This window comes from Candidozyma auris, chromosome 3, assembly GCF_003013715.1.
Source record: "Candidozyma auris chromosome 3, complete sequence".
Classification (NCBI taxonomy): Eukaryota; Fungi; Ascomycota; class Pichiomycetes; order Serinales; family Metschnikowiaceae; genus Candidozyma; species Candidozyma auris.
In genome coordinates this window covers 1,203,759-1,227,791 of record NC_072814.1, presented here as the reverse complement: position 1 = coordinate 1,227,791, position 24,033 = coordinate 1,203,759, and the positions used below count along the sequence as shown (strand labels likewise).

Genomic DNA, 24,033 nt, shown 5'->3' with positions numbered 1-24,033 from the left:
CACGAGAAAACTTTTGGAAAAGCTTCTTACAACTTCTGCATGGCAGCAACGTCGGTGGACTGGACGTGGTCCTCGTCCTCCTCGATCTGGGCCTGCAAAGCGTCCAAAGACACCTTCTCGTCCTCAATGACCAAGTTGATCTGCAACTTCTTGATACCAAAACCAACAGGGATCCACTGGTGAGCACCCCAGGTCAAACCGTCCATCTCAACGGCCTTGACGTTGGCCAACAACTCATCCAAGTTGGTCTCGTCATCCCATGGCTTGACCTCCAAGGTGACAATGGACTTAGCAGCAGGCTTTGGGCCCTTAGCGGCCTTCTTGGCGGCGTACTGAGCCAATCTCTCCTGCTTGAGCTTCTCGGCCTCCTCGTCAACCTCGTCGTCAGAACCGAACAAGTCGACATCGTCATCGTCCTCAGCGGCAGCAGCAGCACCACCAGCTGGGGCCTTACCAGCAGGCAAGGACTCGAACTCCTCAGTGAAAGAGGCAATGTGGTTGAACCATCTGGCGAACTGAGGGAACTCCTTCTGGAAAGCCTTGTAGACGGTCACGTCAGCCTGAGTGGCAGCGGAGCTGTGGAAGTTAGTACAGAATATTCAGGAATTTTCCAGTTATTCGTGAGTCAGCCAAATAGATTTAAATCTCCTGTGTCACTCATGCGGTGGGTCTTAAGCACCTCATAAACACGGACCAAAGATTGCGATCATCACTCAACACGAGGACCAAATGAAAAAAGTCAGGTTCAAACCAGGTAGGTTCATCAATTGACATACCCATCGACGTAAGACTTGTCAGCCAAGAAGTCGTTCAAGGACTTGAGGGTTTCGACCTTAGAGAAATCGGAGAAAGACATTGTGTGGAAGATGAAGAAGAAGAAAAGAAAAAAATTTATATGAGGGTAGGAGAAAAAAATTTGATTCAAGGTGAAGAGGTTCTCGTTCTTGGGCACAAGCGCACGACCCCACACTTAGGGCTGCCCATTCGACAAAGCTGGTCTAAGATGGGAGATTCTTAAAAAAGTGGAGACATGAAAATTGAAATTGACGAAGAATCAATCAACATTTACAGTATTATCAACTGCTGATGAATAGGACGTTGGCTGGATCCACGTGCTTTGGCGATGAATGAGTAGTGGCTGCGAACACCACTATGGCTGCGAAAACGTTGGCCTGTAGTGAGGAAGGCCCAGAAAAGAAACGCATTCGGAGTTGACAATTGAGTGCTCACATGAAAAGGGTTACTTGAAATTAATTTCAAAAAGTATAAATTAAATTTTCTGAGAAATCGTGTAGATGACCGAGGCATCTGGCTTTGGGGTTCTCCTGTTGAGAGTGTTAGGATCAATAACTGCTCGATTTGGTGGATACAGAACCATTGGCAAAGATAGAATGACCAATTTATCTGTCTATGGAATTGCCTCATTGTTTAAAGTGTTCACGAATCCGAACCCATGGTACGAAGCGTTAGCTGTCAATCTAGCGGTGGGGAAACACATTGGAGCGTATCCTAAAAAAATCGAAGTACAATTAAAGGGACAGAACAAGTATTGCACGACCACCGAACAACATTTATCAGAGACAAAACGTCACAGAGACCAGTCACGCTGTTTCTATCGTCATTTGAAAAAAAAACTTGGTGAGACCCTTTAGTACTATCTTTAAGGATTATGGGCTAGTGGTTATTATGCCACTGGATAACATCTGTGGTTTCGATTTCTTACTCAATTTTGCCGCTTTTTTTGTTAACGTTCTCCGATGTATGATACTTAGAAGACTTCTGTTTCAATCGACCATCCCAACCTTTGCGTCACGGCAGTGTTCTTGTGCTGACATGAGGACTCATAAAGTGATGGGATAGGATATTTACAAATTTGATTACCTCTCCTCTTAAGTAACTCTGCGAGCGCAGTCATTTGAAATATAGAATCCCAGGTATAGAGATGTATCCGAAGAGGGATTCATCTGTGCATAATTCCAAAGCAGTGGTGGGATCTGATGCATTCACGTCAACAAATGCTAATCATTAAACCAAACTGTTTTAGGCCACAGCCGGAAACAAGATAGAGGAGGCTCTTCTTTCGTGAATACAACCTACGATGCCTTTTTTTTTGCCCAATTCAGTTCGTCACTCCCACACTACTTGCCAACAAAGCCTAAACAAAACTTATGGAAGTTATCTTAAACCAAAAATGAGATTTTTTTTTTTACACTTAAAGCATATTGTGATGACTTTCAGTGTTGTGTTAGGGCCGCCGAAAGTCCGTAAGGAGACTCAAATGAAGTAACCCGATCTTCCCGTTCCTCCATCTTAGAGCAGTTTGCCTCTACTGCTGTGGTTCTTAAGTCTATATAAGTCCCTAGAGTACTCTAGCACCTAGTCTCGGCATAGGGATTTAAGTATGTCAATCTCTACTGAGGGCGAACCTAACTTGTTGTTAGTGCTCTCTCGAAACTGGTTCATCCTGTTCGAGAGGGCACGTTCTATTCACCACCCTAAGATTGCTAACTAAGCTTCGTAACAGTACCAGAGGCAACTGACAATCATTTGCCAATCTCTGAAATCATTAGCCTCCATTCTGACCGTATTGGTCTCTTGCGCGGTGACCCTGGATAATGGTTGCAAAAAGTCACCAAAAAATGCGAACAATAGCCGCTCAACAATAGACCCTAATGCAACCACTGCAACAGCACTTGAAATATACGAGATGTCAACGAGACAGTTGGATACATTATAATACCTGAACGGAATACAAAAGGGATTCGAAAATTTCCTTTCCCCACCCAGCACCAATGTGAGCGCCCTGCTGCGGTGGGAACGCCTTGTTCTCTTAAGCTGCTTCGCATGAGGCTCGACGCACTATAGCATTTTGCAACCATTTATTCATGCAGAGGGGTGCCCAAGGAGAAGAAGAACTAGAAGGTAGCGAATGATCATAAAATTGAAGAATACTTGACTAAGTATCTTTACGAGCATACATTGCTCAATATCCACGCAATCCAAAACCTTATACATCTAACTATACTATCTAGCTAGCTCACCAGCCACAAGCCCTAGCCATAGACCCTAACCACCGGCGCTACCACGTCCCTGACCACTTCAGTGGTCTTGTACAAACTTCCAGTGTTCACACTCAAAACTGGCGTAGCAGGAGAACTCGTTGCTCAAGCCGTTCTTGTGCTGCGGGTGGAAGTCTGTCATTCTCGTCTCTGGGTAATGCTTCAAGATCAACTCTCTCATTCTTTCCCCAGTGGACGAAATAAGCTTGAACCTCTTGTCCCCGGTCTTTGTTAAGGCTCCGTCATCCTCCGCAAGCAAGTTCCGTGCAGCCTGTGCCAGTTTCGTCTGGCACTCTTCTTCGAGGAATGGTGGGTCAATGAGAAGACGATGGCATTTCTTGTATAGTTTTTCGGGCACATCGTCGGGAGTCGTATAATCATACGCATAAAATCTGCCTGGTGCTAGAACTTTGAATCGCTGGTCATACTCCAAAAGATACACATGCTTGGTGGGCACTTCCTCTGGCTTCAACTTACCAATTGCTGCGAATACTGATGGTGCCAGAGCAATGCACACCACAGTATCCTCATCAGCTCCCTGCAAAAGGGCCCTGGCCAAAATGGCGGCAGTTTCGTCAGTGTACCAAAATTGTGAAAGTTGCCAGTCTTCGGGGAAAACATCGATGGAAGCTGCTGGAGTGGGCAGTTTTTCCAAGATTGCGTCGTTCTCGCTCTCCAGCGCTACTTGCTGGTACAACTGCTCAAACTGCTTTCTGCGGGCCTCTTCCTCCTGCTTGAACAGCTGGAGGGCTTCAAGCGCGTGCGCTGAGAGTTGAAGAGGTTCGTCGTCGTCCATTTTGAAGATTTGAAGTTACTATTGCCAAGCTTTGAATTTTTTTTTATTTTTTTTAGCTTGCACCGTTTGATACTTGCACGATTCTTCCAATGGGTAGTGCGGAGCTCATATGCGCGCCGAACAAATTTCACGGCCTCTAGTGTCTCACTCCTCTCTATACTGCCATCTCTGCGCACCTACATCAACAAATTGATAAACTACTCAATCTCACGTACAAGACAAGAAGACATGTCTTTCACGTGTACACCAGGACAATTGGTGGCCCACGTGATCTCTAACTTGGCGGTTTCCGATGGCATTCTGCTTCCAGACCTATGGAAGCTTGTCGCTGCCAAATCCTTGTCCTCCACCATCGACAACCTTCAGAAAAACATCGTGTGGTCGGCTCTTATGGGCTCCTCGAATGGCCTTATAGCCATCAAGGTCGGCGCTGACCGCAGTCGTGATGTTCCATTGACGCCGAATTTCACTTTTGGAAATCTTCTCCTTCATGGAACCGAACCAGAGATCTTCTTGGTGGCTACTGAGAAGTGCCAGTTCATGTACTTGACTGGAACGGAAAACTACCATGCCTTAAAAACTAGCTTGGGTGATCTTCCCGTTCAGTTGCTACGTGTGGTTGCTAGACATGGGTCTAAGGGCATTTTAAACGCTGATTTGGCTAGAGAGTCCGGACAAGATATTCGTTCGCTTCGAGTAAGACTACTCAAGCTTGAACAAGCAGGTCTAGTTGTCACCAAAGCAGTCTTCATCGATAAAAAACATACCACCCAATCATGGCATACGAAGTTTGCTCCAGCAAGCGCTACTACGGATAATGGTGAAGCTGAAGAAGACCTTGAAACTTCGCGTGACGTATCCAAGCTCAGGAGATTAATTGTGGATGCTGTGCAAGAAGCACCCAACCAGCTACGAGGGTTTTCCGACTTGCGCAAGGAACTCAAGCTCGATGGCTCGCCACAGGCATCCAAATTTTTCCGGTACGTGTGCCTACGGCTACATCAAACGGGATATGTTGAAAAAGTCACTGTGGAGCTTCCGGAAACTAAGCAGAGAGTCTACGCACTTAAGTTTATAAAGCCGCTTCCGAAGGACATTGACGACATTGATACAGGTTTGGAAGATCTAAACGCAGAGTTAGATGACTCGGACCAAGATGACGACTCAGTCCAGCAAGAAGAACAGACAAAGACGCCCCTTTACAATAAAATCTTTCCGCAATTCAATCAATTCTTCCAGCAAATTTACGATAGAGGTGAAACTGGAATAACCAGTGGTGAAATTGTCAAAACGTTGCTTGGGACAAATGATTACAGACCGTATGCCAGGCTCTTCGAGGCCCTACCTAGCTATTTGAGCAATGGCAAGTCGCTAAAAGCCTGCAAAAAATACGTCGATCCCTATGACGATTACACCATCTCGAAACTATACGACAACGAAGGCAAACTCAAGTTTTACAGGTACTTTGTAAAGCAATTTTGTCACGAGACAAAACCCGATCCTAAACTTCCTCCGAAGCCAAGGGTCTCAAAGGATTCCATTATCACTTTAAATAAAAAGCTTCACGCTTCACTCGGTAAGACATCCGACGCAGCCCTTTTAGAAAAGAAAAGAAGAATGTTCGAAATCAGCGGCCAATCCCAAAAAAGACCGAGAATCGAGAAAAAGTCACCGGCATTACCAACGCCTGAGCTTACCGGAGATTTCCTGGATGAAAGACCCAGACGCCGTCGTAGAGCGAATGTCTCGTATAATGTCGATGATCAATTCTATGAGATCGATGAAGGGCTGGAAGATGAGTATACCCCCCAGCCCGACGAAGCCATGGAAGACTCCCTGCCTGAACCTTCCCCGGAGGAAGTCGCTCTGGCAGCTACCGAGGTGGCCAATGGATCGGAGGACACTCTTTCATCAACTCACTTACCGCGATTCGAAAGTAAAGCCAGGAAACCCACGAAAACACGAACTGCTCTGCCACAAGTCTATAGAGTTGAGGGCTCAGCTCGGTCTATGCAAAGACGTAAACATCTTCTCGATATAATCAGGGAAGCCGGCGGTGCAACCTACAGCAGCTCAATTTTGTGCAAAAAAATCGATGAGCGTATGAACAATTCAACTTTGACGGATATCAAGACATTAGCCCGCGACGTCATTGCTTGCACAAAAAGTAATGAGTTGGAAATTCGGAAGGTATCTGTGAACGTCGGAGAGCAACAAGTGGAGAAGAAGATTTTATTGCTCACAAAGCCTGAGGACAGGCCCTCTGAAGAAAGATTGGAGGAATTGAGAGAGGAATTTGCAGCTTTTCAATCTCGCAAGGAAATTAAGCAGTTCCAAAAGCGGCTCATTCAGCTGGACATGACGCTTTATGTCGAGAAACCTAGCGTCAAGAAGGCTAGCGCACTCACGCGCAAAAAGAGAGGTAAGAATCGTCTACGGGCTTTGGGAGATGACCAAGGTGAAAGCTTGGTCAAAACTGAGCCTCATGATGATCTTATTCAGGAGAATGAAGACGTGCTTTCACATCTTAAGCGTACAAGGAGAGCGAGAAAGATGACTGCGTCGGGCGCCGGAGAAACGCCTCGGGTGTCTGCCAAGCGAGGGAGAAGGAATATAAAGATGGAGAGGTCTGAAGCGCTTCAACTTTTCAGAGCCGTTGCTATATCCAAAGCATTTTCTAGAGAGGCTATTGACTTTGATCGTATCGCTCAATTGTTTCCCGATAAGGACGGTCAAACGATAAAGCAAAAGTGGGGAACAGTGAGACGGCTGTTCGGCGGCGCTGATGTTGTGTCTCAAGGAGTACAGACATTCCAACAGATGCTCATGCTGGGTATCGCGGATGGACTGATTACTGAACAGCACCTTACACAAGGCAATTTGGAGTTCTTTCTTGAATACTGGCGTGAATATGATTCCAACTTTGATTTGAACTCTCTTGAAGGGATGCCTTTATTTAATTCATACGAAAGAAACTCAAGAGAATATTCATTTGCGAAGGAGGAGCCTCAAGATATAAGTCTTGCGGAGAAAATCGAGGATATCTCTATGCGACAAAAAGAATCTGTTTTGTGTCAACATATTTTTGCCCGAGCTAGTCAAAAACCACTCCAGGAGAAGCGTTACGAGGAACTTCGCTCTGTACTCAAATCAATATTTTATACCGAGGAGGAGAATGTCGATATGCAAGTATTGACTGGAATAATGAAGAAGTATGGTGAAAGCGAAGTGGAGGCAGCTACCAAAGCGTTGATTCATGATCGAGAAGTTCTATTTCTTAAGATAGATGAGCAATCCAAGTTTGTGTTGGGTGAGAAGTTCCGCAATGCGCTTAATCCAAAAGTTTTCACCACAGCATTTTTCAAAAGTGCTGCATCGTTCAAAGAGATACTCGTGTCATTATCAGCAGCTAATAACGGTCTCATTTTGTCACATGGAGTGATGCCTGGTGAAATGGCAACTCTTTTGCAATTGATCTCGGACGGAGAAATCGAAGTTGTCAGAGTTGATCGCCATTTACGGTTCGAGAGTTATGAGTCCCGATTAATAGACAAGGACCAGTTGTCTTGTGATCTCATCTTGAAATGTGACGTCTCCAGGGTAAAGGAGACAAAGCCGAATCCGGTGGCCATACCGTTCGAAGGCCCCTGTAATCCGATATGGTTTGACTTAAATGCCCAATTGCATAGATCATTGTGGATCGATCTCATCACCACCATATTGAACTACATCATCTTTAAGCCAGGGTTGACTGATGAATACCTTTTCGCTAAGATGAACCTGGTACTCAACGTTAAGAGCTTCCAGTACATCATGAATTGGCTTGTGGAAAGCGAGTGCATCATCCCCTTGGAGAGCCACGGCTACCTTCCCACTAACAAATGGCAGTATATTCTAGGCTCCGCCTAAGTATTTTATTTTTTCGCAACCATTTTCTCACACCCCTAGGTTGGGGCATAAATGAGTATATACAGGACGCTCTGATTTTTTGTGAAAGCTCTTCTCGTCTCTATCAACAACTCATCTCAGCACTGTCACATACCATGGGATTGGCTGGTGTCAAGGTGAAGCAGCGGTTTGGACTGGATCCAAGAAACACAAACTGGTCCAATGACACTGATAGGTTTGGCCATCAGTACCTCGAAAAAATGGGCTGGAAACCTGGCAAAGGTCTTGGTCTAGTAGAGCATGCCATGACATCTCACGTGAAAGTGTCAATAAAAACAGATAATACCGGTCTAGGTTCAAAACTTGCAAAGAAGAAGAAAAACGATGAGTTTGATAGCGGTGAGTGTGCGGGGCTTGATGTGTTTCAGCGGATCTTGGGTCGTTTAAATGGAAAAGAAGAGCAGATCAACAATGAGCTTAAAAGGCAAAGAAGGGAAAATATCATCAACGGAAAATGGGGAATCCATTTTGTCAAGGGTGACACCTTGAAGTCGACGTGGGACGCCGACTGTAAGAAACTTATAAGTGGTCAATCACGGAAGAGAAGTCGGAGTGATCCAGACAGTGATTCTAGCGATAGCAAGAGGTCGAGAAGAAAAGAGTCTAAGAAAGAGAAGAAGAAAGTGAATACTGACAAGAAGAGTAAGAAAGAAAAGACCAAAAAGGAAGATAAGCCAGAAAAGAGGGAAAAGTCGGAGAAGAAGCTGAAGACGAAAGAGAGTTCTAAGATGGTTAAGTCCGACAAAAAGGAGAAGAAAAGCAAGCTGAGAAGCGAAGAGGACGACTCCAAAAGGCTGAAGAAGGACCGCAAATCTAAGGAGAAAAAGCTCAAGAAAGGCAAGTCGGAGGATATCGAAGAAGTTACGCGAGAAAGCATGCTCAAGCCAAGAGAAGAGGTCAAACAGGAAATTGCCACGAGACTTTCCGCCCGTGCAAAGTGGATAAAGCAAAAGAGAGCTTCAGTGATGGACGCAAAAGCACTCAACGAGATCTTCATGGTTGCTAATTAGGGAATTTAGAATTCGGGACATAGACAAATTGCATATTCGGACAGTAGTCATACGGGAAAATTCGTGTTATGTATATATAATTGTTCGAGTGTTTACATGAAGAAAGTGGTGAAGCCACCGACGAAGCACATCACCATGGCGCCCACAGCAAGGAGCTCACCTTTGGAAATGACACGGGCAGAAATGTGACCAGAACTCTTCTTAGAGGAAGAAGAGCTAGAGGAAGCCTCAGAGCTGCCGCTAGAACCGGAACCAGAAGAGCCCGAACCAGAACCAACGTTAGCAGCACCACTGGCACCCGAGGTAGAACCTGTAACCTGGGCGTGAGCGGAAACAGAAGAAACAACAGCCTGACAAGATGACTCGCTATTCAGGGACTTGGCAAAGGACGCAGAACCGTCAAAGTCACAAGCAGACTTGTCGCCGTCTTGCAGCTCATAGTACTGGTTGATAATGTAGGACAATTTCTCTTTGTTGGAGCAGAAAGAAACTGCACCGTAGGTACCGTTCTTACCGTTAACGCTGACAGCATCACAGCTGTCGAGCTTACCACAAACCTCACCGAACAATTCACCGTAGTCATCCTCGTCAACGTCGTCAGAAACCACACATTTCAAAGACTTCTGGATACAGTCACAGATGCCCTCATCGGGGGTTGGAGGCAAGCTTGGAGAAGCCTGCCAAGTCTTGGCCGAGGCAGGGCACTCGAAGGTCTTTGACTTGTCAACACTGACATCGTCAGATTTGGCCAAGCTAGGCGAAATTTTGTTCATCTGCTCAGAGTAGTATGAGTAGTCAGTCATGGTGGAAACAGAGTTGCCATCAGTAGAAACAAGACCATATTTGTTGGCTTCCTCAAAGTACATGTACACAATACCACCAGACCAGACATCGGTCATCTTGTCGGAGAAGATCGTGCCAATTTCTTGGAATTTTCTGGGCTTGACTCTGTTACAGCCGTACTCCGACATGAACACAGGAATGGTCATGTTCTGGTACAACTTGGTCTGGGCCTCGTATCCGGACTCTTCGAAAGAAGAATCACCACACCACTCGTACATGTTGACACCAAAGAAATCGGCCTTGGCGTCATCATCACCACAGGCAAAGTAGTCACCAATGGCAGTACGGATCTCAGCGTCGTCATTGGACGAGTAGCCCACGGGGTAGTGCCAGCCCTTCTCCTTAATGTAGGCCTTCATGTCTCTTACGGCAGCCTTGACAAAGGGAGAAGCGTCAGTGTTGGATCTGTTGTTTGTGACCTCGTTACCAGCAAAGAAACCCAAGACGTTGGAGTAGTTTGCAAACATGTCAACCACCGAAGTGTAACGCTTGTACAAGTTCACGTCCCACGCAGGGCTGTCTCTGTTGATGGATTCGGCAGGGGAAGAAAGATCAGCAATAATGTAGATGCCAGCATCGGCAAAAGTCTTCATACACTCGTCGTGGTCCTTGGTTGGGTCCACGGCGTACACTCTCAAGACATTGGTTTTGGCGTCGGCAAGGTACTTCACGTCACGCTTACAAGCTTCAGCGTCGGCAAGAGGATCGACATACTTATCCTGGGATTCGCCAGTTGTGTTCATGGGGTTTTGCTGGTAGGCAACACCACGGATCAAGAACTGGGATCCGTTATTGGAGTAAAAGAATTTGTTGCCCACAACCTCGATCTTAGGGAGATCTTCTGCGGCAGCGAGAGACACGAGGGAGACGAACGTAGCCGTCAAGGCTGAAAGGAACCACATAACGAGGGACAAGTTAAGGATGGAGGGAATGTGGAAGAAAGAAAGACAAAAAGAGAGAGAGGTCTACAAAGGAGTGTGGGTCTGAATATATAGCAGAGCGGTGGACGCGAATAGAAACAAACACAATGAAGGTGGGCAGTGAGGAGGGCGAAATGGAACGTGGATTGGGGGAAGGTGCATGGCTTAACGAACGCAGCGGCTAATGTAGCTTACCGGTGTGTACACTGAGGATATGGGGGCTGTGGGAATGAGAGAAGGGCAGTTTGAATGGGAAAAGCAAAAAATAACAGAAAAATATGCTGCTGGTGTTAAAGCGGGAGGTCAACAAAATCCCCCCGGTTTGCAGCCATTTTGACGTTGACATGGAGTTTCTTGGGAACTAACTGACACATTTCTGGGCCCCTGGCGCTGCCGCAGGTACCGCGCGGCCAGGGCAGGAAAGGCAGGCGCTGGGCAGAAGGCGGAGGGAAGGTGGTAATTGAGGAGGATAGTATGAGGAAAAACTTGAAAAAAAAATTCGGTTAATCTAGCAATGGGAAGCTCATCCAGCTTTTGGAAATCAACACAATGATCAAAAGTTGGCTGGCGTTGGCTGGCGTTGGCTGGGGACCTGGTGGCTGCAATTAGGGGCATTCTGCTGGCACCTGCTGGAACCTGCTGCTCGTGGGGCCAGAGCGCTGCAGCACGGCAGAGTCGAAGGGACGGGGCCGCATTTTGCCTGTGTTGGGACGAAATTGTCGGTTCGCGGGCGAGCAATCCGCGGGCGTGGATGCGTGGACGTGCGACCTCTGATTCCTGATCCTGGCAACAGCAAAAGCTGTGAGATTTGGCGGGTGAAATGCGGCACGCCAGCAGCGATTCGCGTGTTGCTGGCCAGAGCAAAAGTAAATAGCGCCAGAATTGACACAGAAGCGTGGACTCGATTGGGCGTTAATGGCGACGCTAGGGCCTGGGGAGTGGGCCTCGGGCCGCCAAATCGGGAATTATTGCGAATACAGCGAGGTGTGGGTGAATGGGTGCACTTCGGCTGCGAAAGACATGAATAGGACAAGAAGTGGACATGAATAGGACAAGAAGTGGACATGAAGAGGACACGAAGTGGACATGAAGAGGACACGAAGTGGACATGGTGAAGCTAACAGATGATAAATCGAATAGTGAGATTGAAATTTGGTGGAATGTGCGGTGAAGAGTAACAACGTCACAACCTCGGCTCAAGCTTTCCTTTAGGCGTTGGCGTCGATTGCTTTTCTCTACGATCCAGGTGTTGGCTTCAGTGAGGCATAGCTGCCACACGATTACTACCGTGTGAAACTGGGCCCACCGCGAATCTGGTGCGGGTTCAGGTTTGGAAATTGGTTGCAAACGGGTTGCACTGGCCATCAAAAAGTTGAAAGCTCAGCTCACTTTCTCAGGTCACCTCGTTCTCGTGTTGCCGTGCTTTGAGTTGCCTATTTTGCAATTTCACCTCGTTTTCGGTCCCTTTTGGTCTCTGTTTCACAATTGCTTGTCTACATTGTCTCCCTTGACACTGCCTCTCTGCCACCGAGAGACCCGCGACGGACTCTATAGCGAAGGGGCTTTCAGGGCCCAAGACGCAAGTTGCTATTTGTGTAGTACCGCAATATCAGCGCACAAATGTGTTGGATAGCGGTTATACTGTTGGAGATGTGCGATGATGTGGTGAATATTGTTGAACATTCTTGGACATTTCTGAACATTCTTGAGCATTTGTAAAAAATGTAGAGGGCTAGTGTTGTTGGTGGAGAAAGGTGATGTATGGACCAAGGTGGCCAATTTTTAAGGACTTGTTCACTTTTGAGGTCGGCATTTTCGGGACAGTCAATTCCGTGTAGACTACTAGCTACGCTATTCACCTCAGCCTCAAGTGAAAAAACTGATGTGTCGACTATGATAAAACATGGGAAGCAGAAGTTGATCGTACACAAAGAAAAAAGAATAATTGGGGTAGAGCAGAGTCTGTTTCCCATCTAGATCCTGATTTTAAGTGAAGCAAGGGTTCCCTTGATTCTCCTTCTTCTCATCGCAGAAGGTGGTGGGAGTGTCATGCAAACAACAACTTGCTGATCAAAAACCGAACGAGGTACACTCAATCATAAGGACTATCATCTCATACAATCTCTCTATGTACTCTTGAAGTGCTTATTCTGTTGCAATGCCTGCTTCTCTTTGTCCACGCTCATCTTGTATGTGTACGCTCGCTTAACAATCCCAATGTGTGCCGCATTTTGCAACCATTTCTTACTGCTCACCACCCACCCACACATCATACGGAGTCTTCCAAAATATCACAATCTCTTTTTCTTGCACAATGAAGCTCCCCCTGGTTCTTGTCCTCATTCTCCCGCTATCCTCGGCTCTTGTCGCTGGAGAGTTTGGCTCCTATCGAAACCCCAATCCTAGGCCTCTTCACAAATGTGACAATACCGATATGGCCATGTTGGCCCAGTGCAGCAACCTGGTGTTGGCACAGCTTGACGATTGCAAGGCCAACGACTTAGCGTGCGAGTGCTGTGCTTTGCAATCAATGGACTCCAAATGCCACAGATTGTGCCCCGGTAATCCTTCTGCCAACTTTCTTACTGTGTTGGTGACAGACTGCGCTCCCTTGAACGACATCAACGCTTGCAATCTTCCCTTCAAGAAAACCGACGGCGACATGAGGCCAATGAAGATGGCTCTGAAGGAGCCTGAAACCACCATTCTGGTAAAATCGCATCTTCAGGATAAGTCGGCTTCTAGAAAGCAACTGTGGCAACCGGGGTCTACACTTTACAGCGCCTACGAGGACTCGGACAGCGACTCGGACGACTCGGACAGCGACGAGGCAGTCGCTCCCGAGCCGTTGTTGCCTACCGCTGATGAAATGCTCCGGCCCGTGGTGTCCCCCGTCGAAAACCACACAAATGTCACAGGTATGTTGTATTAATAGATTTCGCCGTGAAACCACAGCTTTACTAATATCCAGTCATGTCAGGAGCTTCCAGTGCACTGTTTACTGCGCACTTCACCTCCGTGATGGGGACAGTGGCCATTATGTGGGCCTCGCTGGTGTTTTTCATCACCTAAAGTATATTTTAGTTCTGCTCGTGTGTCTCGTAAATCCAGTCAAGCGTGTGCTGGATACCTTCTTCAAGAGAGACTGCTGGCTTGTAACCCAAGAGCCTTTTGGCTTTTGAAATGTCATGATAACGTGTAGCACAAGTTACTCGGGCACGGAAAGCAGTGAGCCCGGGCTCTTTCTTTAAAAGCGATGAGAAAAACTGAGACAAGTACCCAGCCGCAATGGCCACTGGCCTGCTCAACACAATGTTGTATTTATCAATGTGGCCGTCTGCTTTCCAAACGGTACGGGCCAACGTCCAGAAGTAGGTTGGAGCATCGTTCGTGATGAAAAACGTCTCTCCGCCGATTTCTTCGCTGGCCTTTGGATCCAATGCCTTTTGAGCAGCAATCACATGAGCATCAGCCACATTGCCAGCGTACGACCAGTCGAAGAGGTTGTTGTTGTCGCCCAATTGGAACTTACTTTGACCCAAACGAGCAGCTGCCCTGAGGCCTGGAACAAGCTGGCGGTCTCCCGGTCCAAAGATACCTGCGGGTCTCAAGCACACCGTGATGAGAGTTTTGGGGTCATTGGCCTCCATCACAGCCTTTTCGGCTATGGCCTTTGTCTCGTTATATCCATCCATGTGCACCTCGGGATATGGCCACGACTCATCGGCATTGTAAACATTTTGCCCGTTGAAAATCACACCAGCAGAGGAAGTGTAGATCAAAGCTCTGACAGGCGTTCTCTTTGCAACTTTCAAAAGCGTCTCGGTGCCTACCACGTTCACCTTGTTGTAGATTTCCTGGCCTAGACCATGCATTGGAGAAGCTGAATGGACGATCACCTCACATTTGCTGGCTTCAATGGCCTTCTCTATATCATCTTCAGAAGTCAAATCACCTTGGTGGAAGTGAATTTTACTCTTGTCGAAAGTAAAGTACTTGGAGAGGTTCTCGGGGATCGGACGAATGTCGAAAACGTGAATGGCCGTGTTTGGACAATGGTCGTAGAACTGTTGCACGAGGTGTAAACCAAGAAATCCAGCGCCACCAACAAGCAAAACTGAGTTGAGTCCAGGCATCGAAATTGTTTTCTTTAATAGCGGAGAGGTCGACTTCTAGTAGATACTGTCGTGAGTATGGTGATTTTCAGTACCGCGTTTATACGAGATGCATTTACCACGGCGCTCTCTACAAGACTTCAAGAGCATTTCTAATAGAACATCGTTACTATGTAGACTTAGGCAACTGGGACCTAAAATTCAAACTCGCCCATGTGCTTCTCGGCGCCCTTCTTAACTTCCTCAGTTATGTTTTCTCCTTGAAGCTCAGGAAACTTGAACTCTTCGTTATCCTCGGCGACAGCGGTAGTGGTTTGGGAACCAAACGAGAAAGCAGGTTTTCCAGTATTGCCGAAGCTGAAAGTTGGCTTCGAGTCGTTGGTTTTGTAGCTACTTTCGGTCTTTTCCTCGCGCTTGCCAAAACTGAAAGCAGGCTGCTTATCATTAGATACCTCGCCAAAACTGAACGCAGGTGTATCCTTCTTCTCGCTTGTACTACCGAAATTGAACGCTGGCGTATCTTTCTTTTCGGACGTGTTGCCAAAATTAAACGCTGGTGTATCCTTCTTCCCGGTTGTGCTGCCAAAACTGAACGCTGGAGTATTCTTCTTTTCGGTCGTGTTGCCAAAGCTGAATGCTGGTGTGTCTTTCTTCTCAGTTGCGTTGCCAAAACCAAACGCCGGTGTATCTTTGTTCTCAGTTGTGTTGCCAAAATTGAACATCGGTATGCTCTTTTTGTTAACGCTATTCCCTAAGCTAAGGTGCTTATCGCGCTGCTCTGTGGCACTATCAACACTAGAACTTGACATTTTCTGTTCCTCAGCTTTAGAAGAAAAGCCGAAGACTGGTTTTTTATTTTTATCATTTGCTTCCAGATTGAAAGATGAGGTATTCTTCTCACTACTAGTCCCAAAAATGAGTGCTGGCGCATCCTTCTTCTCGCTATTGTTGCCAAAGCTGAAGACGGATGTGTCTTTTTTTTCAACATTGCTTCCAAAACTAAAAGCCGGGGTATCTTTCTTCTCTGCGCTCGTGCCAAAGTTAAAGGCTGGTGCGTCCTTTACCTCATTCGATGCGCCAAACTTGAACGAAGGTATTGAGCCGGTTCCAGCTTCCTCACCCTCAAAGCCTTTGTCAGCTCCACTCTCTTTCTCGAGATTTTTCGAGTTGGATTCGAGGGAAGGGGTATTGTCATCGTTCTTCGAAGTATTGGAGGCGAATAGCGCACTGTTATTGCTCTTAACGCCAAAGGTTAAAGCAGGCGTAGACTTCGAGCTTTCATTTGGCTCGGATTCTGTGTTGCCTTTTTTCTCTTCAGACTCCTGGACTTCCAATTCATCTGGCCCTCTAAAGCTACTCGATTTTAGTTCAATTCTCCCGTCATTCGTTGGTGGTAGCCCTGTGCTTGATGATCCGAAGCTAAAAGCGGATTTGCCTGAGTGAGCGCTAGGATTCTTGCCAGTTTCCTCAGAAGTTTCCGAAGTTGACGCAATAGAAAATGCTGGCTTTGAAGCGGAGTCCGACTTCAGGAATGAGAACAATGGCTTCGACTTCGAATCTCCAGGAATCTCGTCGATTCCTTTGGTAGTCTTCAGTCCAATCGAAAAAGCAGATCCTTTTTCACTGGTGTTTGAGCCCAGTGTGAAGGCCGACGACGTAGTGGAATTGGACAAGGAGGATTTCTCAGCAGACTCCACTTTTTTTTCCCCAGAAGCTTCCTCAACCTTCTTAGCTCCGAAATTAAAGACAGGTTTGTGTGGTGCTATCTTATTTGCCTCTTTGAAGCCAAATTGGGAGTCAGCATTGGGCAATGTTGACGATCTTGAATCCACTTTCTCTTCAGACGCCGCCTTGTTTTGAGTCCCATTGAACTTTGAGTCATTCTTTTGGCTTCCAAACAGGAATGTGGGTTGAGAAAATGCAGCTGTTGTGTTGGTGTTGCCGAAAAGGCTCGATTTCACCGGCTCAGTTTCGCTTGAACCTGTAAGCGATTTTTCAGCACTAGGGTTAAAGTTACTTGGGTCACTGCCCTTTGCCCTAAAGTCCCGAGAGGGTTGGGGAGACGCAAATGTTTCTTCTGATGCCTTTGGTTTGAAAGCAGACATTTTTGATGAGTTGAAGCCAAAATGAGGCTTTTGATCCTTGTCGCTCTGAGAAGAATTGGCCTCGAATTTTGCGCCAAAAGAAAATGCAGGCTTTTTGGCATCGAAAACAAAACCGTTGGCATCTGGTTTTGGTTCGCTCTCCTGAGATTCTTGCAGCACCTTGGGCTCACTTGAATTTTTCAAGTTAAATGTGAAGGCAGGTTGTTTCTCCACAGGCTTCACCTCAGACGGCTTGAAAGTGAACAATGAATTTGTATCCGATTTTACCTCGGATGTATTTTGTGAAATCTCCTTGGCAAGCTTGGTAGAAACTGAGGAAAATAATGACTCGGACTCACCCTTTTCCGGTGACTCCGTCAATTCTTTTGCCTGATTAAAAGCAACGGTTTTGCTGATGTCATCAGCTGTGCTATAGGGTTTTGGGGTTGCCGTAGTCGAGTTGGATGAGGCAGTAGCTCTAGCTGCTTTTCTTCTATTTCTAACGTATGGGTTGTAGAGTGGTTTTTCTGCTTTATCAAACGTCACCTCACCATTATCTGCTTTCTGATGATTGTCGAGAGCTGACAAGAGGGAGTTTGCAGTATTGCTTCTTGGTTTAGAAATTTCACTGTCCGATTTTTCTGCGGGCACTGGGGTTGTCGAAGCCTCTGACTCGGTCACTATTCGCCTCATTTTCTTCTGTGGCAGCCCGGGGGCACGAATTCTGGTGCGGTAGGGAGATGGCAATCCAGAGAATTGATATACACGCTTCACTGGTGGATGCGATCTTGAGCTTCCACTAAAACTTTGATACAGTGGTCTGTAGTCAGGAGCAGCGAAAGTGGCATTTGGCGCATTTGAGTCGTAAAAGCTTGTGTTCTTGAGCACACGATTCGATAGCGTCGTGTTGTTTTGCTGTGCAAAAGAAGAGTCTCTCGTGGGAGAACCAACACGAGCGACCGTGTGTGACTGCTGGTCAGGGTCGTTGCTAGTCATACTCATATTGGCTCTGGACTTCTCCAAGAGCGACATCACCCCTTCGTACTCAATCTGTGAAAGCGGTTGGTTGCCTTTTTCCCTAAAAAAAGTGGACAAAACCTCATTGGCTGTGTGATCTGGATTTTGCTCCATCGACTGGTTAGTCGACGATGCAGCAGCGAAAGACTCACTAATGAGCCGGGATGAGTGAGCGTTGGGCTGTGACACTGAAGGCTTCCTTGACGACACTCCTGAAGGAGCTCGAGAAGAAGACAATGAGGCAGTTCTCAGGCGTGAGAGTCCCTCTTGCCATAGTGATGAGCCTGATATGTAACGTTTCATTTTCAGGAGCAATCCGGCCTTTGAAGGAAGGGGCAAAACTTTCTCCCTGCCCCTCTCTTTGTATGCTTTGATCACCCTGCGGTTGTCCATGATTATGACAAGGCTTAAGTTTCGCTAAGTAACTTTCTTGAAGTAGTTGTTTGGTTCATAAATTTTTGAGAATTGAAAATAGATGCTCACGTGAAGAGGCACGTGAGGTGTATGGCTATTAGTGACCTTCAGTGTAGCTATCGTTCCTGAGAAATTTGGCAAACAAGAGCAGAGGGAAGCCTAATTTTTGAGTTCAGAACCAGTTTCCCCACACATATCTATTATGATAAGTGACGATTTCTTTCGGTGGATTAACGAGAGTCACGACATTCGTGAGGGGCAAGCAATCACCCTACTAAAGGAAGACATTGTTGCATTCATAAAAGAAATTTTATATCATCAGATGCGTTGTCCCAGAAAATGAAAAAAAAAATGAGACGGTCCGTAATATTTTACCGAAATCGTAGTCGTATGTGTGTAGTAATAGTATTTTGTATTGCACGAACATTTTCGCAGTCAAATTGTGGAAGAGATGAGTGAAAGGACAAGCAAAAGCAACTGATGATAAAATGATGATCGAAAACAAAATTGACTAAGAAACTTCAGCTTGAAGGGCCTAAAGAATAAATATCTTGCAATGTGACTTTATATGGGTATATACGTCTATCAGAAGCAACACTATACTTGTAGTACTGTATCAGTGTTCTCTATTAGAGATTTCATCACATCTTCATCTACTATACAATGAAAATTTTTTTCGCAAACATAATGGCTTCCTGTGATAGTCACAAGAGAATAGTCAACACTTGAATACATTCTCCTTTGAAGGATTCTTCCACCCCCGCTCTCCATTACCGAAACCTTGAGTAAAATGGTTGCAAAACGCGCTCTGTGTTGCCTCCAAAGTAGTAGCATAATTTAACAGCAATAATTATCGTAAAAACGCAAAACAGTAATAAGCAAGATCTGTTGGCCAATAGAACATGCACAGTTCATACTCCCTTGCCTTTTGTACCTCACCATTTTCTCCCTCCTCTGTCACCCTTCCCTCCTCCTAGTAACCTACCTTACGCGAGGCAAAACATGCCTCCTGCATCATTTGCAACACCTTCCTACCCACTCTTCTTACTTCTACTTTTTCACATAATATTCTCTGTCCCACGAAAGATGGACGCGGTACCCGACTCAGATGGCGAGAATTCGCTTCCTGTATTGTCGGTGGCTGCTATTGATACAGAACTGCTACGGCGTTTGTTTGGTTTCTTATCATCAGACACCAAGCATCGCTTGATAGAGGAGGCCCAGGGCACTCTGTTCGAGGAGATGTATAGGCATATTGAACGAGGGATACCGCAAAGCTCACCTGAGAAAATCCTTATCCAGAGCTCTTCTCCCCAGAAGGAGTACCTGCTCATGGAGATTTCTCAAATCCCGGAGGCTACGCCCGCATCACAGGCACAGCTTGAAACCTCGCAGCTTGAGACGCCTCGTATTTTTGGAAGATCGCTACGAAGAAGAACATTTGCAAGCCGACATCCCTATGTGGCCGACCAGGCTGACTACCTCGGAATTTGCACCATAGATGGTCTCAACGAGATGTTCTCTGAAGATGACGACTTAGTAAGCGTTGCTAAAGTGCTTAATCAGCTCTACCTAAAACGCAAAAAACGATATCCTGACGAAGAGCGTTACAAGGCAAGAAATTTCTACGCCCACTTGGGCAAGTCCAAAGCAATGGCTCTTCAAGGTGACCCCGATGCAGAGAGCATGGAGCTTCAAGACGAGATTCTGTCCTCACAGGCCAATTACGAACCTGAAAATAATTCAGATGATGAGGACCAAGAATTGATTCCTTTCGAAGATATAGAGCAGCATAAGGTACCTCCTAGGGTACACGACCTGGCGAGCGATTCTGAGGACGAGTCAGACAATTTGATCGACGTTCATAGCCCACTACGTGAAAAGCATGTTTCTAAGGTCCGGAAATATAAACTGAGTAAAAAAGTCAGACGTCTTGAACGGCCCAGAAAGGGACTTGCAATACGAAAGGCGGGATCTGGTCTTACTGGGACTAACCCTCTTGAACATGAACTCGATCACTTTATCCAGCCCGATGATGAGCCGGAGGAATACACACCAAATCATAAAGCATTTTTCCAACCACAAATCACTTCTTACCATCTGGATTTGTCAGAAATGGTGCAATATGTGAGTTCCTCAGATTACAATAGTGATTCAGAGAGTGATATCTTCTCAGAAATGGAGGCGGCAAATACTAGCATAAGCTCAGACATCCAGGAGCCGCATCACAACCATCTAGATCACTATTTTGAAGGTGCTGCCCTGGAGGCAGACCACATCAATCCATTATTTGCATCCGGTGTTAAATCTAAACACCCTAAGAAAAAACCGCAGTCACGACTTAGCATTCAACCGCCTAAGAGGCGTAAGACGGCATTACCGGAAGATAAACATCATTCCATTCAACACAAATTGGAGACTTCGAACTATTCATCTCGTAGCGTGAAGTCACGGAATAGACAGTCTGGAACACGGAGGGCAAGCTATGGCAGTCTCAATTCGAGGCGACGTATGCAACCTCTTACTCAAAATAATGGTGCCAAAAATAGACAAGCACTACGCCCCAAGTCCAAGACTGTGGGCAGGCTGAATCAGAAACAAAGTGTGCTCAGCATCAATGTTGACTCAGACTCAGACAAGGAAAATAGAAATGTCGTAAAGGGTGTCCTGTCACGCCCATACAGAGAAAATAAATTCCTTGCAACGACCGCTTTTGAAGTTGAAAGCTTGACGAAATTTGTATCCGAGCATAAATCCTACATTGCTGGCATTCAACCAGCTCATTTTAACCCCTCGAGGTCATCATTATTTTCAGACAACCACTTCAACTCAAGTGAATCGATTCTAGCAATCCTGGAACTAAGACGTGTACACACAATAGGTGATGGTTTCATCTTCTTTCCTCACGTTGATACTGTTTCTTTCTCACTAGCGGGCAGGTCTTACGTATTTGGGCTCTTTCAAGAAGAATCCTCTAAGAGTGAACTTGTTAACGTCCTCTTTCATCTACAGAAACTCATGTTTCTGGTGAAAGCTTTATTAAACGATTTTGTTCGCAACGAGATGAAGGTGGCAGTACGAGGAATAACTAAGTGGCTCCTTATTCATCGTCAGTCTATCTCACACAGTATCTGGGATATACTTGAACAGATCCTTGATAATTTCACCAAACTTCAGACGAAGGAAATTCGCAAAAATCAAACATTCTTTTATGCTAGTCTTCTTTTCATTTTTTATGTCGCATGTCAGTTCGAAAAGTTAGTTGTGACAGGTTGTGACAAAGAAGCTTTCGAGAAATTTCATCGCTTTTGTACAGACTTTTGGTCTACACTATTTCGAACTTATGATCCAATGGACTTGTCAGCGGCATATTCTGGCGAGCATCCAAGTGAATTGCTCGAATCCCTTTGCATGATGAACTTTATATTCAGCGATAAAAGAGAAACCTGGTGGCCTAGTGTTAATGAAGCCCTTCAAGAATTGAACCCCCTTCTAGATTCAAGCTTCGAATCATTCAATATGATGTATACCTTGGCCTCGATGTGTCCTCCGACTAAATATAATTGGTCGCCATTTGTTACAATTCTCAATACCTTTCAATCAACGAAGGATGCTGAAGCGCACCATGACTTCATCGATGTATGTCAATTGGTGCACAACAACCTAAATTGGCCACTTGAAGAGAGATTAGTGCTCTCACTATACTCGTCCTTTGCTAAGCGAAAGTTCACAAACTTCGAGAGTGAAACTTCCATACCAACATCAATTGGTTTAGTTCAATCAAGACATGACTTACCACAGGATACAGTGTTTGAAAGATTTTTGGGCTTTGTTTATGAGTATATCTCAGGGCTTTCAGATCGCAAAGAAGTTAAACGATTGATAACCAAGCTCGTGGCGTCTAGCCAGTATCATTACCAGAAGGGACGGAAATACCAAATCATGTTCGTCAACAGACTAAATTTGATGTTGCTTTTGTTCCAAATCTCTGACGTTGAGTTGAAAGGATTATTTTGCAGTCTCATCGATCAGATCATTGAGTTCAAGGATATGTTCTTGTTCTCTCGTGCCGTTGACGCATTCCATGCATTCGTCGAGATCTCAGAAAGAAAGCAACAGGAAATACCGACAGTGGCATTCGACTCATTGTTGAAGTGCTTCTGTACATCGTACGATAGGATTCAGGGAATGCCTTCTCTTCTTAAAAAGCTCATTGATGATGGTTTGAATTTGATTGACAACTCTAAAATTATGCAAACGCTTAGGTTCTTGAAAGTTTTTGACTTGAGTTCAATCCCTGACAAGCTAAGGAGTGGAATTTTAAATCGCATCCTTTCCTTTGCAGAGGTGTTGAGAACGCAGGGTTCTCCTGGAGAGAATGTGAGTGAACTTGTCGAGATGCTAATCAGGTCCATCATTTCATTTTTGAGCTCGCAAATGAATAGACTCCCGGTGAATGTGTTGCAACACGATGCCTTGATCGAGAGTACCATTGAAAAATCGATACAAATCTGGATTCACCTTGCGCATGCTAATGATACTCAAAACTGGAACTTTATGATGTTACAAAAGTATCAATACCTCGGAAACGAGTATCTGCGTGAAAGATTTGCATTGTATTTTTGTTGGGTTTACCTAAATCAGGGCATCACATCTCGTTCGGTTATTCTTGAGATGGACAAACTTCTCTGCAAAGCAATAATTGCCACTTCTCTGTCAAAATACATTCCTCTACTTTTCACATCACTTAGCAACACGGCAGGGTCATTAATAACGTTCAGAAATCAATCGGAGCCACATCAGTTACTGATTCAAGGGCAAAGGTTTCAAATTCTTTCAAATGTTTTGCATCAATTATCTAGAAGTTCTTCGATGGTAAAAAGCGAAAAAGTGTTACTCGTCGCGGATATGGTCAAGCAATTGGAGGCGGAATATAATCTTCACTATGACAAACCGCAAGTGATTGAATTTCTTCGTCGCATCATTAGTGTGATGAGCTCAACAAGTATTCAGCTCCTTGAGAATAATAGTGACTTTTGGGCAGTGTCAGAGAAGCTAGGATTTCCAAGTAAGCGATTGCAAACAACATGGGCCCTGTCAAGTAACAAGGAGCGCATTCTGATGCTCAACGTTGAGTTCGTGAATGCAATCAGGTTTGAGAAAAGCTATGCTGAAGCTCTAGGAAAGTGGATTAGCTCAGATAACACATCGCTTCTTTATGCTTTGCTAGAAATTTATCTCATGGCAGCAAAAAATCACGAACTTTATTGGGCACATGTGTGTTACCTCGTTAAGTATATTTACTTTCGACTACAGTGTTATATGGTAAATGTGGTTGACAGACTGTTTGACAGGCTATTAAAATTGATGTTAAATGTTGTTAGATTGGCTTCACCAATGGAAGATACTCCCTACGTTTTGTATCAGGTCGAGGCAATATCAATTTGCACTGGCATTATGCATTTTGGTATTTATACCTATGATGGTTATGAAGAGCTCGATCAGCATCTTCGACACGCTGACTTGTTTTTGGCATATTTTTCCGGGGAAAAGGGTAAGGTGAATCATGGTTTATTTACTGACACTACCCTTGGAGAGCTAAAGACCAGTGAGGGCCCCGCCTACTTACCTCCTCATGAGCATACCCCAGAGGAACACAAAAAAGCCATTCAATCACTACAAATGTGCAAAAGACGGCTACAGGACAAAAGACATCAAACGTGGATGAATCAGCAACCAGCAGAAGACTTTGACTCAGACTTCTCTGATTATACAAAGGAGGTCTTGGATATAACATTTTAGCATTTATAGCATTTATAGCATTATA

At 45.5% G+C, this 24,033-nt stretch overlaps 9 protein-coding genes across 9 annotated transcripts; 4 read left to right on the top strand and 5 right to left on the bottom strand. All coding sequences in view use genetic code 12, as the record gives it.

The window, feature by feature from the left end:
* Positions 1-26: 26 nt before the first annotated feature.
* EFB1 (translation elongation factor 1 subunit beta) lies at positions 27-856 on the bottom strand (the record flags this gene model as incomplete). Its single annotated transcript, XM_029032990.2, has 2 exons — positions 27-576; positions 777-856. 2 exons carry the CDS (start codon positions 854-856, stop codon positions 27-29), a joined length of 630 nt encoding a protein of 209 aa, XP_028893305.2.
* Positions 857-3,099: 2,243 nt separating this feature from the next.
* CJI96_0003184 (protein-lysine N-methyltransferase) lies at positions 3,100-3,855 on the bottom strand (the record flags this gene model as incomplete). Its single annotated transcript, XM_029032991.2, has 1 exon — positions 3,100-3,855. The coding sequence occupies one exon, from the start codon at positions 3,853-3,855 to the stop codon at positions 3,100-3,102; it is 756 nt and encodes a 251-aa protein (XP_028893306.2).
* Positions 3,856-4,083: 228 nt separating this feature from the next.
* CJI96_0003183 (transcription factor TFIIIC subunit TFC3) lies at positions 4,084-7,764 on the top strand (the record flags this gene model as incomplete). Its single annotated transcript, XM_029032992.2, has 1 exon — positions 4,084-7,764. The coding sequence occupies one exon, from the start codon at positions 4,084-4,086 to the stop codon at positions 7,762-7,764; it is 3,681 nt and encodes a 1,226-aa protein (XP_028893307.2).
* Positions 7,765-7,898: 134 nt separating this feature from the next.
* CJI96_0003182 (telomerase inhibitor) lies at positions 7,899-8,813 on the top strand (the record flags this gene model as incomplete). The annotated part of the gene is made up of 1 exon (XM_029032993.2): positions 7,899-8,813. One exon carries the CDS (start codon positions 7,899-7,901, stop codon positions 8,811-8,813), a length of 915 nt encoding a protein of 304 aa, XP_028893308.2.
* Positions 8,814-8,905: 92 nt separating this feature from the next.
* On the bottom strand, positions 8,906-10,558 carry PHR1 (Phr1p; the record flags this gene model as incomplete). The annotated part of the gene is made up of 1 exon (XM_029032994.2): positions 8,906-10,558. The coding sequence occupies one exon, from the start codon at positions 10,556-10,558 to the stop codon at positions 8,906-8,908; it is 1,653 nt and encodes a 550-aa protein (XP_028893309.2).
* Positions 10,559-12,890: 2,332 nt separating this feature from the next.
* On the top strand, positions 12,891-13,648 carry PGA43 (Pga43p; the record flags this gene model as incomplete). Its single annotated transcript, XM_029032995.2, has 2 exons — positions 12,891-13,494; positions 13,548-13,648. The coding sequence occupies 2 exons, from the start codon at positions 12,891-12,893 to the stop codon at positions 13,646-13,648; spliced, it is 705 nt and encodes a 234-aa protein (XP_028893310.2).
* An 8-nt stretch (positions 13,649-13,656) lies between these two features.
* On the bottom strand, positions 13,657-14,712 carry ERG26 (sterol-4-alpha-carboxylate 3-dehydrogenase (decarboxylating); the record flags this gene model as incomplete). The annotated part of the gene is made up of 1 exon (XM_029032996.2): positions 13,657-14,712. The coding sequence occupies one exon, from the start codon at positions 14,710-14,712 to the stop codon at positions 13,657-13,659; it is 1,056 nt and encodes a 351-aa protein (XP_028893311.2).
* Positions 14,713-14,885: 173 nt separating this feature from the next.
* On the bottom strand, positions 14,886-18,185 carry NUP60 (FG-nucleoporin NUP60; the record flags this gene model as incomplete). Its single annotated transcript, XM_029032997.2, has 1 exon — positions 14,886-18,185. One exon carries the CDS (start codon positions 18,183-18,185, stop codon positions 14,886-14,888), a length of 3,300 nt encoding a protein of 1,099 aa, XP_028893312.2.
* Positions 18,186-19,292: 1,107 nt separating this feature from the next.
* Positions 19,293-24,008, top strand: MMS22 (Mms22p; the record flags this gene model as incomplete). Its single annotated transcript, XM_029032998.2, has 1 exon — positions 19,293-24,008. The coding sequence occupies one exon, from the start codon at positions 19,293-19,295 to the stop codon at positions 24,006-24,008; it is 4,716 nt and encodes a 1,571-aa protein (XP_028893313.2).
* Positions 24,009-24,033: the final 25 nt, after the last annotated feature.